At 44.6% G+C, this 14,830-nt stretch overlaps 1 protein-coding gene across 1 annotated transcript in view; it reads left to right on the top strand.

Moving 5' to 3' along the window:
* The window catches only part of ZW10 (zw10 kinetochore protein), a 54,267-nt gene extending 41,701 nt beyond the window's left edge, over window positions 1-12,566 (top strand). The window contains exons 10-16 of the mRNA XM_044282279.1: window positions 3,033-3,259; window positions 3,958-4,029; window positions 6,223-6,392; window positions 6,666-6,796; window positions 8,237-8,368; window positions 10,044-10,246; window positions 12,372-12,566. Coding sequence (XP_044138214.1) covers window positions 3,033-3,259; window positions 3,958-4,029; window positions 6,223-6,392; window positions 6,666-6,796; window positions 8,237-8,368; window positions 10,044-10,246; window positions 12,372-12,492 — 1,056 coding nt within the window. The 3' untranslated portion in view covers window positions 12,493-12,566. The remainder of the gene's footprint in view (window positions 1-3,032; window positions 3,260-3,957; window positions 4,030-6,222; window positions 6,393-6,665; window positions 6,797-8,236; window positions 8,369-10,043; window positions 10,247-12,371) is intronic.
* The last annotated feature ends 2,264 nt before the right edge of the window (window positions 12,567-14,830 follow it).

Genomic DNA, 14,830 nt, shown 5'->3' with positions numbered 1-14,830 from the left:
TTTTAAAACTGAAGGCATCCGGGTCTAATGCATTTTTCACTGATGGTAGCTAAGAGATATAGATTGTTATTCTTCATGTGCGTGAAAAACGCATGCAATCTGGATGGAAAAAATGCACATACTAAATGAAATCGCAGAAAAGACTGATTGAACTTGCGTGCAAACCCATACATTTTTCCCTGAACTGATACTGACACAATCCATATCGCTCATGGGAAATTATCCTTAGAGAGGACCTGTCACCGCTCCTGACAGGCCTGTTTTCAATAGCTTCATGCATTCCCCCATGTAATAACGATTCTGGAGCATCTATTCCTATGGCTCTATGTTCTGCCATTACTTTATTATTTCTACTAGAAGTTATGGATGAATTGCTACCAGTCTGCAGTAAGGGTACAGAGGGGAGGTAACCAGTTGGGGGCGTGTACCTGCACAGACTTACTTTATCCAATCAGTGCTGCCATTGTCAGTCTGTGCAGGTACACACCCCCAACTGGTTACCTCCCCTCTGTACCCTTACTACAAACTGCTAGCAAGTAATCTATAACTTCTAGTAGAAATAATAAAGGAATGGCACAACATAGAGCCATAAGAATAGATGTTCCAGGATTGTTATTACATGAGGAATGCATGAAGCGATTAAAACAGGGCTGTCAGGAGCAGTGACAGGTTCTCTTTAAAGGGAGTCTTTCACCTAATCTGAGCGTTTTAGACCGCTCAGATCAGGTTATAGACTCGTTAACCCTCATTACGATCATACCTGTCTCTTATCTGTCCCTCGCCCAGATAATGAAAATAACACTTTTTTTAAACGTATGCAAATTACCTTCTGAAGGTGCCCAGGGGCGGCGTTACTGGGCGATGTGCCCAGAAAAACACACCTCCAGCCGGCGGACGTCACCAGCGGCACCAGAGGACAGCGGGCTGGGAACTGGCCCGCACCTGCGCACTGCTCTGCCCATTATGGGCAGATGAACAGCTTTTCATATTGCGCATGCGCCGGCCAACTAAAGACAGCCGGCCGGCGCATGCGCAATATGAAAAGCTGTTCATCTGCCCATAATGGGCAGAGCAGTGCGCAGGTGCGGGCCAGTTCCCAGCCCGCCGTCCTCTGGTGCCGCTCGTGACGTCCGCCGGCTGGAGGTGTGTTTTTCTGGGCACATCGCCCAGTAACGCCGCCCCTGGGCACCTTCAGAAGGTAATTTGCATACGTTTAAAAAGTGTTATTTTCATTATCTGGGCGAGGGACAGATAAGAGACAGGTATGATCGTAATGAGGGTTGAAGAGTCTATAACCTGATCTGAGCGGTCTAAAACGCTCAGATTAGGTGAAAGACTCCCTTTAAGGATAGTAAGCTCACGCTTATCAATATTAATAGATTTTCATTGGTAATTGTACTGGAACACTTTGTCAATGTTCACCGTGTTCTCTGGCCAGGTTCACTATATGAGATGTCCTCATAGATTCCTGAGCCAAGACCTCTTTCTCTGGAATGCATTTCGGTCTCCTAATGCAATAATCTGAGAGTGTAGGCTGCCCATACATATTAGACGATTGTTTGGCCAAATTGGCAGATTTCGATGGGGCTGGCCAACCATGTAATGTGTGTGGTGATGTCCTAGCTGCAGATGTCGGAGGAAAGAAGAGTCAGACTTGATGGATTTCATGGGAGATGATCTGGCAGCAGCTCACTTCTATCTCCCCACTGAGAACACACACACTTAGGTGAGAGTGTATGTACACGGCAGAGTCGGGAAGAATAACTGTTGGCAGACAGGTTTTGAAAGTGTATGGGCTCCTCATAGTATACCCACGTGGCCCACTTCATTGTAGAGATCAGTGGGGAACTCTCTCATGGACACATAGATAACCATTTCAGAAAAGATTTATAGGCATAGGCTCGACATACATAGACATACATGGCGGAATGTTTCTCTGGGGGTCAGATCAAGGGTTTTGATTTTGAGTTAGATCCAGGAATGTAGCAGCAGTAAGGTTAGGACTAATTTTCTTCAGTAGTTCTGCTCCATACACGGTTATACAGCTGACACCCGTCAGCAGTGACTGGGATCGGATATAACTCCAGTCCAGTGAATGCCGTTCGGGAAAATAAGAATAAAATTTTTTATAAAAAAGCTCGCTCACAAAAGCTCCATAGATCGAAATATATATTTTTAAATAATATAAAGCGTAAGAAAACCTTTACTTTTTTTTAGTATCATTGGAATGACGGTAACGTCCTTGCACAGTGAATTAAATTAAATAGTGCAAAATGGTGTCTCGCAAAAAACAAGCCCTCATACAGCTTTGTGAATGGAAATGGAAAAATGTTCTGCTGGGTCATGGAAGACTCATAGGGAGAAGCAAAAGTAAGAAAAAGAAAATTGCTTCAGGGCCAAAGGGTTAAAGATGTGTCCACACGGGACTGGTACGTTGCAACACCACCACCTGTTAGCTGTGCGAAGGGGCCTCAGGTTACGGAGAGTTCACATCTACCCGAAGAACCGTAAAACCGGATCCTGTAAAAAGAAAAACGGATCCTGTGCTTTAGTTATGCCCATTTGGCATCCTTTTGAGCCATTTCCGTCTGTGATCTGTTATTTTTAGACCGAGAAAAGTACTGAATGCGTCCACCTGAAATAACGGATCTCTGATGGAAATTGCTCAAATGGATGCCAAATGTGCATAGCTGTGGTACAGGATCCTGTGTGTTTTTTTTTCTTCTTCTATTCTTCTGATGGATCAGAAGAACAGAAAATGAAACTAATGATGTGAACCCGGCTTTACCGACTCTGATGTATCCTGCGGCAGCATTTAAAGAACAGATTTGGAAAATGCCACGAAAAAAAAATGGTTTGATCCCTAACATAGTGGCGAGTAACCAGGTAACGGCAGTCTCTGTAAATATGTGGCCTGCACAATGTGAATACAGACATCAGATCAACATCCATCTTATTGGTGGAGTAGGGATGTCCTCCTGGAAATCCAGCCTTCTAATTGTTGGACCACATGCTTTTTGCTTTGCTCATAGATCACACCAGACTCTAAAGTGACGGTGCCAAAACTCCAGAGCCCTGGGGGAGAGAAGGTAAAACAGACAAAGAGTCCATCACATGAAGCCCCAGCTTTGGAGAATGAAGCCAAGTTGAGCCAGCACACGTTCTCTCTGCCCACCTGCCGGATCAGCGAGTCTGTGGAGAAGCTGATGGAACTTGCCTACCAGACTCTCTCAGAAGCTACAACGAGTAATAAGCCCTGGTAAGTCGGGGCTATGGCCCTAAAGACAAAGGAAATCATTTAAAAGGGTTGCCTATAGATTTTATAAAGGGTGCAAAGTGTCTGACCGTGGGGGACCAAGTGCTGGGACCTCCACCGATCATGAGAACAAGGGGTCCTCTGGCTAGTTGCTAAGTTTTAATCTTGGGACAAACCTTTTAAGATAGAAGTACAGTACAAAGCTACTGTTCTATAGTCGTACAGGAGAAACGGCTGAAGTGTGTGGCCAGCTTTACAGATGGGTCATCATTAGGACTCCCCGCACCGCTGTTTATCTGCAGTCTGAAGGGGTCACAGTGCCCAGGCGAGCATGCGGCCTCTTCATTGTATACCAAGCACTGTGCCGTGTGGTGTAGAGCGGCTGTGCACGGGTATTGCAGCTCTGTCCCATTCACTTGATTGGGAACTGGCTGCAGAAAGGCCATGTCACCGATTGATGTGAAGTCACAGGGTGCTTGAGTGCGGCCGCCCCTTCCCACAGCTGGGTGCCAGGAGTCAGACCCTCACGGATCTGATATTCTCCTTTATACAAAGTCACATTGTACTTCCACTTGATATGGTCCTTCACACTTCTTCAGCTTTGTAGAGTAGGTATAGTTTTTGAATTACTCCATTTCTTTGTGCTTTATTCTTTTGTATGTCGTATTATGCTGTTGACCACTGCTTCCCCTTCTTTTCAGTGCCATCCAGCTCTTCTACACTGTCAGAAACATTTTTCATCTGTTCTATGATGTTGTCCCAACGTATCACAAGTGAGTGTCCTCAGCATCTCAAGTCTGTGTGTACCACCTGTATGAAGGTGCTTATGTGGCTGTCTGCAGATAGCGGGGGAGATTTACTGATCAAAATGCGCCTGAATACTGGAAAAAGACTTACATGCTGTGCACCGCATTTATCAAATGCTTTAGAAACTTTTTGGAGTTGTCGGACAAGGGGGCACGCGGTTTGGAGAGAAAGGGGCCGAGCATTAAAATTGACAATTTGTCCTAAAATTGCAGCAAATGTTGCTGCCAAGTAAGCCAACTAATAGGTGGTATAAGATGCACCAGGTCTGTCATCCGGCATCAGCCACTGTGATAGATTTAGTGCATTATTAGACTGCATTATTACACGGTTAGATAATTGTTCAGATGATCGCTAGCAAGCATTCGTATGAGCGCTCGTTAGCGATCTGGCAGTGTAATGCTCCCGCTGATTACCCTATGGACCAGAAAACTCTTATTCAATGGGCAATTGGAATCTTTCAGCAGGTTTAAAAATCGTTGTTTGTCAGCACCAGATCATGCTGTGTGATCGCGGTCTGCTGCCGGCAAACAGTAATTCCGTATGGGCGCAAGCAATGGCACTAACGATCACTCCTTCCCATACTGATGAGGAGCTTGCTGCATGTAATAGCAGCGGCCTCCTCCACTAGCGAGCAGGCGATTGCCAGGAAGGAACACTTCCTTCCCAACGATCACCTTGAAGAGCTGCACGTTTAATATAAGCCTTGGGGTACATGCACCCCACGCTGAAAAATGAACACGTCCGTTTATGGGGTTATTCACACAGCAGTTTTTTTTTTGTAAGGTCTGTGAGAAATGGTTCTAACTTGTCAGTTTTTCACTGACCAACTGCCCCCATACAACTAAATGGGTGCATTTTTAACGTCCATTTCTCAAAAAGGCATCAGTGAAAAAAGTCTGTTAAAAATTGACAGTTTATCTATTTTTAGCGGACATTTTTTTTTTTTTTTACGGTCGTGTGCATGTAGCCTTAGTAAATCTGTCCCAGTATGATTATACAATGGTGACCCAGAAAAAGACACAGCGCAATTACATTATATTAGGAGAGGTGCTAGAGTTTTTGATAGCAAGAATAGCGCTGCAGAATATTATCATAAACACGGATCCCCGATTGAGCAGAACACAGCACTGTGTATGATGATGCCACCAGCTTTGTGCTTTAGGCTGCAGTGCCCCTCATAGGATCAGCATCAGCTCCTCCTCTAAGCCCTTTGTCGCTTTTGCTGACGTTCCACTATTTGCTCATTCTTCTGCCTTTGGAAGACTGTAGATCTCCTTAGATCAGTTGGGTTTGTGGTATACTGTAATTAGAAATGAGCGAATAGACTTCAGATGAAACATCCAAAGTCGATTTGCATAAAACTTAGTTCTAATACATAATATGGTGCGCACAAGGCCGGTGCCCGTATATTGCGGACCTGCTTTTTGAGGGCCGCAATACCGGCATGGCTGGCACATGTTTGTGTGCATGAGCCCTACCTGAAAGCGTAACGGGACTGTAGGCTTTGTGTCACCTTGTCAGAAGATGTTCAGGGGAACAAATGACTGATATTTCAAGTGAAGAACTTTTTATTGGCTTCTCATTTTTATTGAATTCTATAGATAGGATAGAAGAATGTGGAGTGCATGTAAATCTACTTGGCTTTATGTTTACCAGTCTGGGAGACCTGAAGCTTTGATGGCACATGTGACAAGGGACTTTGACTCTCACTTGCCCGCTCTCGGCCTCTCGCTCTCCCTCTCCGAGTGTTGGCACTAGAGACAAGCCAATTTCATATTTTGAAATTCGTTCACGCTTCGTTTACTGTTAAAAGGGCGTTATGGATTCCGTTACCATGGACCATAGCGCAATTCTTTGACGGAATGCCTTTAGAGGCATTTCGGTCTTCATTCCGTCATAATAGAAGTCTATGGGCTGCAAAACGAATCGGTTCCATTTCCGTTATGCTGGGGAGTCCTCTCCTGCCTCTAAGGGCATTCCGTCATAGAATTGCGTTATTGTCCGTGGTAACAGAATCCATAACGCAATTCACCTTTTACCAGTCAACAAATCGCAAACAAATTTCATAACCGGAAATTCACTCATCTCTAGTTGGCACGTATTTGGTGACCCTGTCTATATATACCAGTGGTGAGAACGGTGATGTTCTTCCTTTTCAGAGAGAACCTACAGAAACTTCCACAGCTCTCGGCCATCCACCATAACAACTGCATGTACATCGCGCACCACCTGCTAACTCTCGGACACCAGTTTCGGTATCACCTTCCTGTTCCACTCAGTGACGGAGCTGCCACATTTGTGGACATGGTACCTGGATTTAGACGTTTAGGTAGGACGTTTTGTGGGATCTGTGGTGTGTGTTTAGCACATTGTCCATCAGTTCATATTCCGTTTATTGCAAGTACCATTCACTAATACGTGAGCTAGGATTTTCTCACCGATTACAGACAACTCCAGAAATTCTTTCACGAAAGTTGCATGTAAATTTACAAAAGTGGTATTTAGGGTATGACGGTCCACACATGTAAGTCACCCTATAAGGGGCTACATACACAACCTGTGGTGCTGATGTTTCCTTCTATTGTGTCCATTGTTTCACAAGGCACAGAGACTTTTCTGGCACAAATGCGGCTGCAGAAAGGAGAGCTTCTTGACAGGTTATCAAATGCGCGCTCCTTCATTAACATGGAGGATGAAGACAACTACACAGCTGCGCACAAAGCGATACGGCAGGTACAGAAGCTGCACTTTTTTTTCTTTTTTACTTGCACCATAAGAAAATATTTATAATAAATTAATATACCAGTTGGAACCGAAACTGAGTTTGGTTCCAAGTTTTAAAGTTTTCCACTTTAAAAATCAACTACCAAAGTTATTCAACGAAGTCTCACGCAACTTTGCGAATAACTGACTCCGCCTCATTGGAGGCCGTACATTTTAATGCTGTAAAGAGATGGATCTCGGTACAGCATTAATCCAAATATTTCGGCGAAGTGACTTCAGATGTAGCATCGCTCATCACTAATATTAATTCAGAGTATTTCTCCCCTAGTGAATATTTTTCAAATCGTCTGACAGTGGAAGATGTACGCTGTGCCCCGCTGCTCCCATTCTTCACTGGTCCCTCACCAGTCTCTGTTTACCCTGTGACGTGTCATCTTTACCTGTGACCACAGTGGTGACATGTCCACCTCAGTGTTAAAGCAGTGGTCACATATCTAGACAAGAAGTTACGGGTCAATGGAAATTTGAGTGAAACCTGTAAAGCAGGGAAGAGGCAGTGCATTGAGTGACCATCCACTAAGCGGTGCATGAATCGCCCATGCAGAACAGAGCAGGAAACTACACAGTAGATGAAGCCTTCCGTATATGTTCCGGTGCCAGCGGCTGGGTGTGGGGTGTCTGTCCCCACCATTCTGATACTGATGACCTACCTTAAGGAGAGGTCATAGGTATCTAAGTCCTGGAAAACCCATTTAACGCTTCCTTTCCCGGTCCTTGCGGTTATGTTCACCAGTGGATTACCTGTGATTGCTGGGGATCCCAGCAGCTGAACCCCCATGATCAGCTTATTTTCAGAACACCCTTTAAAGAGGACCTGTCGCCTCTCCAGACATGTCTGTTTTAGTAACGACTTGCACCCCCCCATCTAATAACAATCGTGGAGCATCTATTGGTAGGACCCTATGATGTTCCATTCTTTTATTATTCCTGCTAGAAGTTTTGAATGAATTGCTAGTAGTTGGCAATGAAGGTCCAGATTTGTGTTACCAGTTGGAGGTGTCCTTGCACAGTCCAACACTATACAATCAGTGCTGCCAGTGTCAGACTATGCAGGTAACCCTCCCCTCCCAACTGGTAACACCCATCTGGGCCGCCATTGCAAGTTGCTAGCAATCCATTCATATATTCTAGCAGGAATGATAAAGGAATGGTGACATGAATAGATGCTCCAGTATTGCTATAGTAGAAACTAAAACGGACATGAGGCAAGGTTAGAGGGCCTCTTTAGTGTAATTCTAGTCTCAGCTCCTGATAACATTGTCTCTACTGCAGTTTCCACCTTCAGACATTTCATGATTCACACATGTAGCGATCATTGTGCTGTCGTCTAGTACGTTAATATGTAAGACCGGTGCAGTTTCTGAGAAGTTTTTTTTTCCTCTTTTTAAGGTTATTCACCAACTAAGCCGCTTGGGTAAAGTGTGGCAGGACGTGCTTCCCGTAGAAATTTACTGCAAAGCCGTGGGGACGTTACTGAACACCGCCATTACGGAAATGGTTAATAAAATCGCTGCGCTGGAGGTACTGTATGCTAAACATCCAGATACTGCAGCCTTCTGTCTCTGCTGTACCTGCAACCTTGAGTGACATAGAATTGCTTATGAAACGTATTTCTATTCACCACTATTTTTAGCGTGTGCCGATTATGCCTTTGTAACTTATGAAAGAGAGCTTAAAATAGGTGTCTCGCGAAGATAACTCATATCCATGCCCCCTGTTAGGGCTTATGGAAGTCATAGAAGGGGGGTCCTACTAAATAAAGGGTCCACACACAACAAGAATAGGACATGTTCTAATGTTTTTGTGGAACGGCCATACGGATACGGAATGCACATGGGGTAATTTCTGTTGTTATTATTTTTTTTATGGCTCCGCATATGGGCCTCAAAAAATAAATAAAAAACTGAACGGACACGCTGCGCAGGCGCACGCAAGTGGCGTTGTAAGAGTTACAAATGTGGCATATCCTAAAGTATTACAGCTTGGCTTTATTCACCCATGAAGAGTTGTGGCGCTGTTTCTGGGAGAAGACGGTCGGTCACGTCTAATCCTTCACAACCCCTTTAATAATCTATGGACTGGTGTAAGTCTCCTGCTGTAAGCAAAACATTTTTTTTCATTCAAAAACAGCAAGCAAAGATCTTTAAAGTTTTTTCCAGGTTGTAGATATAGGTCAGATCTGTAGGGGTCTGACTCCTGGTACCCCCACAGATCAGCTGTTCACAGCAGGTATCGGTACTAACGCAGAGAATGGAGCCGGACACAGACTAGGTTGTGTACCAGCCATTCCAGGGTACTGCAGCTGGCTGTACTTCTGACTCCGCTCTCTCTATCTCGGGAGTCTGACCCGCACCGATTGGGTATTGATTACCCATCCTAAGGATAGGTCATTAATATCTATAATCTGGAAAACCCCTTTTAAAAATGCTGAGATGTTACAGGACAAAATATGATGTATTAGGGGCCCGATGTATCATACGCTGTTCTCCCATTTTTGTCTAAAATGGCACATGTCAAGTTGTTGTGACTTTGGGAAGCAAAAAGGCGCAAAAAGGTAACACTTTTTTTTAGGCTACTCACACACCAGTTGTGTGTGTGTGTGTGTGTGTGTGGGGGGGGGGGCGCATTAGGGGGGCGTCCAGGCCACAGCAGGGCTGAATATACACCATAAAACTGGCATCAATTCTAGCTAAAATCTGTGCCAGCTCCAAGTTAAGATTGGCTATTTTGTTAAGAGGTGAGCGCCTCTAAAATTGGCACATTCCAATCCGAACAAGTGAGCCTGATTTCTAAGATTGGGGTACAAAATCCTGGCCTCCGTAATCAAGGCCTATAACTTTTCATTACACTCTGGTTAGTCACATACATTTAGACGGGTTATTGCTATACACAGTTACATTGCTATATTGCAGGGTGCAGAGCCCCAGAGCTGTTTTTTTATGGAAGGTCACACTTGTATATAAACCGTGAACTAAAACCTCTCCCAATCCTCCTGCTTAATTATCTCCAGCTTCCAGTGGATTTGGACACCCCTCTGATCCTCTGCTCCTGGAAGAACAGCATTACCGGATACCACTTATCCCGCTCTCTCACGCATGCTCAGCTGATCCAGGCTTTCATGTTTATAGGGGGAAGCTATCTAATGCGTATGGCCGAGAGCTAATGATGTCTATTGACTACGCTTTATTTATGATAGGACATTTCCACCGAAGATGGAGAACGACTGTATACACTGTGCAGGACAATGATAGAAGAAGGACCCCTGGTCTTCACTCCTCTTCCTGAAGAAGGCAAAAACAAGAGGTTTCAGGAGGAGGTGCCCATCTATGTGCAGAAGTGGATGAAATTCAAAGAGCTCATGATCATTCTGCAAGCAAACCTACAGGAGATAGTAGACCGGTGGGTTTCTGGCACCTTTGCTCTGTCCAGTTTGAAGAGGTAGTCCTGGAGTAGAAAGAGGGCTTCTTTCTTCCAGAAACAGAGCCACAACGGTTCACAGGTTGTGTGTTAGTGCCGCTTAACTCTATGGAGCTGAACTGAAATAATTTGTACAACCCGTGGACAGAGGTGGCGCGGTTTCTGGAAGAAAGCAGGCCCTTTTAGTTTGATACACCTCACAGACAACTTTTATGGGTGCACTGACACAGTGCGGTTGAGCTGCGAGTACCGCGTGGCCCTGTGAGCTGCAGTGGGCTCTAATTTTACTAATTAAGGCACTGTTTAGTTGGTCTGTATTGCTAATGGCTGTGTAGTATTGCAGGTGCCACACAGCCATTAACAGACAGTGCGGTCCTAATTATTATAATTAACGACCACTGTGGTGCGACCGCGGTGTGTGGACATAACCTTTTATAGGTGTTTATCCTGCAAAAGACATTTATAACGTTCTGTAGCTATGCGATATGCTTTAAATGCCTGATAGGTGAGGATCCCCATCTGTTGGGAGAACAGGGATCTGTCAACCCCAATCTATTTGAGGTCCAGCTGTTTCGGTAACTCATGTTGACCAAGCTAAAGAGAACCAGACATGTGCAGCCATTTTTCTATTATATAGACTTGTCTTCATTTAGTGGTCCTCCAAATAGCTGTGGGAGAAGTAGGACCTCCCACCTACCAGACATTTATGGCATATCCTAAGCACATAACAAATGTCTTTATTTTTTTTGTAAAAATGCCTTTAAAGAGGGCCCCATCTGGATAAACTTAACCTGGCCATGCACATTATATAAATGTTCACTAAGGCTTTTGCCCTACATTTAACTTATTGGTTTGGGATAAAAAAAAAAAAAAGCATACAAAAACGCCTTGCACTAGACTTTTCCATCCTGAGTGCGGTAAAAAAAAGTACACGATAACGTATCAATTTTTTGCAAAGGAACTCTATGGTGACAGATGCCACCATATTGTGTCTGTTTAAACTTTTTTATATATCTTAAACGTAAGACAAAATGGTGATGTGAACCCAGTCAAAACCTGCCAGTTTCAGTGGGACCAGAGTGATGATCCAATATATGGGGATCTCCTAACTCTCCCCTGACTGGAGATGCTGGAGAAAAGAAGGAGCAGGCTCATGGGTTTCAAAGTACCCAGTCCTTTGTTCTCCCGGGAGATAAGCCACTACAGGGCTGTCCGAGAGCTGCCTATGTCCCTCTTCACACACAGGGCACATGTGCGTTCTGCCAGGATGAGTATTCTTGCGTAAGGGGGAAGCGGGGAGGTAGTGAGGAACATTCGGGTATGTGAAGTGTATGGCCAGCTTTAGTCATAGGCAGCTGAATCCGCTGGTGTTGAGATGATATTGTATTAGGAAATTGCATTGTCACCAGCAGAGACTCTCCTCTCTGGCTTCTAGATGGGGACCCGGAGTCGAACCCCCATTTTGTGATGATATACCATATTTTTCGCCCTATAAGACGCACTGGCACATAAGACGCACCTAGGTTTTAGAGGAGGACAATAAGAAAAAAATATGTTTTCATTAGAGATCAGATCAGCAATCAGATCCCCAATGTTAATAAAAGCTCATATCAGAGCCCAATATAAAGAAGACCTTCAATCAGACCTCAGATGAGACCCCCATGCCTCATATCAGCCCCCAGCCATATGTCAGCAGCCTCCAGTCACATGTCAGCAGCCCCCAGCCTCAGATCACAAAATAAAAAATAAACCACTTACCTCTCCTGCTCCTGGACGCTGCCGCTCCTCACCGCCCGCGCTCTTTTTCCTCTTGCTTTCGGCTGTGCTGTGAACCGGCGCTCACAGGGTGAGGTCACAGAGCACCCTCACACTGTGCGCTGCCACTGCACAGCCGACAGCTGAGGACCAAGAAGCGGTGAGTACAGAGCCTTCACCACTTCCCGGGCCTCCGGTATTAATGAGCGATTCCATAATGGAAGCGCTCATTAGTATTCACCCCAAAATTTCCCCACGGGGGTGTGAGTGTGTTGTATGGGGAGAAAAATACGGTATGCTGATTCTTTGCAGGGTTTCTCTGGCTCACTTTGTGTCCTGTTTTGCTCTGCAGGTGGGCAGATGGTAAAGGACCCCTGGCTACAGAGTTCTCCACCAACGAAGTGAAGAGTTTGATCCGAGCTTTGTTTCAGAACACGGAGAGGAGGGCAGCGGCTTTGGCCAAGATTAAATAACCCTCTGATCTTTGTCTGTAATGTTCTGTACATACTTCTCTTTGACAACCAGTAAACTCCTGAAGATCTTTTAACTTTTTGAGGTTCTTGGAGTTTTTTGGTTTTAGTTGGCATTCATTGTAGGAAGAAACCGCACACGGAAAAGATGTTTTATATACACACATACACACTTTGTTCACAGGATGAGTATAAATGTATGACTGCTGGATCCCCTGTTCTGGAGGAGTTTACATGAGGGGTGGTCTAGCATGAACCCTGACTGACGCTCCATTCAATATCTGAGGGACTGTTGGAGACATCGAGCACTGTGCCCAGCTATCTCTGTTAGTTCCATATTCCCAGTTTTCTTATTAATTACTGAACATCATTGTTCCTTGTGGAAATTGATGAATAAATTAACAGTAGCTATTATTACCATTCCCTCATCTTAAATGGTCCAGTCAGTGCTGACCAGTACACACCCTACGGACAAAGATAATAGCAGCCACTTGTAAGTATTTATTCTTAAATTTCCAGGAGGAATAACAGAAGAACGGCACAGCAGGGCTCTGGGGAAAAATGCCTGAAAATGGATCTAGAATATCTGTATTTAATAAAGCATTCAAGCCTCATACAGGGTCTCATGTTAGAACGCTTGCATGGGTTGCTAGTAAAAAAAAAAAAAATAGAAGTCCCAGCAAACAGAGGATTTGGTACGCCCTTGCTTAATCCCATTTGGGCCTCATGCACACAACCATATGCATTGTGCGGTCCATGAAATACAGATACCGTCCATGTGCATACCGTTTTTTCCTAATATCTGCAAAACGAAGAAGAAAAGCACATGGATGACCCATACAAATACAAATTGGACGCAGACCCAAAATACAGTCATGTGCATGAGGGCTTACTTTTATTTTACACTTTTACTTGGGTCGGACGTTGACCCGATCAGTGGGAGCAGTGTGTAGTACTGGGGGCACATAAGGTACCACTTTAGTATCTGGGAAAATCTTCACTGGCCCATAAATTTCTTCTCAATCATCGATCTTCCAAGGAATCAAATATTTATTTTATTGGAAGATACCTGCTTATTAATGGAGCAATTGTGGTAATGGACGTATATTAGAGAACTGTCCTTTATGCAACTGCCATACATATCACCCACCGTGCGCTCGTTAAAAGCATATGGCATACCTAATGGGCTTATCCAGAATTGATATTGAGGACTTAGGACTTTAGGCTCACTTGAATGAGACTAGGCTGATCCTAGGTCATGTGAACGATGCACGGTGACGTCACTGGCCTAGGAAGAGCGCTGTGGCCTCTTTGAACAGCTGATTGGCGATGGGCTTCTGTAGTCGGACCCCCAGCAATCTGATATTGTTGACCTTATCCTGAGGGTAGGTCATCAGTATCAAATTCCCGGATAACCCCTTTATTAGGGTTGTCTGGGCTACAGATATTTTCTGACCTACCCTCAATATTGGATCAGTGACGCTCAGGCACCCCAGCTGTACAGAGCAGGAGAAGAAGCCTCAGTGCACTGTGTAAATCTGCCATACTGCTGCTCAGTTCCCATTCACTTCGGTGGCAGCTGAGCTGCAGTACGTTGGCCACTACACGGTGTACGGAGCTGATCATTGGGGGCTTCGGGTGTGGGACCTCTACCGATCTGATATCAATGACCTATCCTGATGATAGGACATCAGTATCGAAGTCCTGGAAATCTCCTTTAAATCTGCATAGCAGTCCGGTGCTGAATTTCTCCACGTCCGCTCTTGTGCGGCAATGGCAGCAATTCAGCAGAGATCAAACTCTTCTCCGCTGGTAACTTTTCCCATTCCTTTAATGCTTCATTGCTGCGGTTAATAGAGAATTACAATGGTTCTCACGTCGTACAGTCCAGTAACTGCTCTCCATATCCGGATAGTTTACTTGTCTAATAAAGCAGAGTGATTATCATACCGTGATTCCTCCGCTTCTTACAAGACGTTTAATGGCTGGATTCAATTATTCCGCTCTCACTTGAGGCACCTGCAGGTCTAGTAGAAATGTTAAATGACTCGGCTCATAATCCTATTTTACAAAGATAAAGAAGAAGTAATGAGAAGTTTCTGGAGTTTTCATTTTTTTTTCTTTAAAGTTCTTGGTTCTTAAAATTAACTGTCACCGAATGTCTCAGTGAGATGATATTCAGATCGGTTTATATAATGCAGTGATTTATTACTGGCCGGCAGCGAGCTAGCTCTGTGCTAGTTATTTCACACGTCCAGACCGTGGGGATTCGCTCTGATAGACAGGATAAGCGGGCGCAGTATAGAGGCACGAACCAGTTCTTAAATCAAAAGTTCAGTGT

The sequence above is a fragment of the Bufo gargarizans genome, chromosome 2, assembly GCF_014858855.1.
Source record: "Bufo gargarizans isolate SCDJY-AF-19 chromosome 2, ASM1485885v1, whole genome shotgun sequence".
Lineage (NCBI taxonomy): Eukaryota > Metazoa > Chordata > Amphibia > Anura > Bufonidae > Bufo > Bufo gargarizans.
Note: the sequence above shows the minus strand (reverse complement) of the source record. Positions and strands in the feature narration are given on the sequence as shown.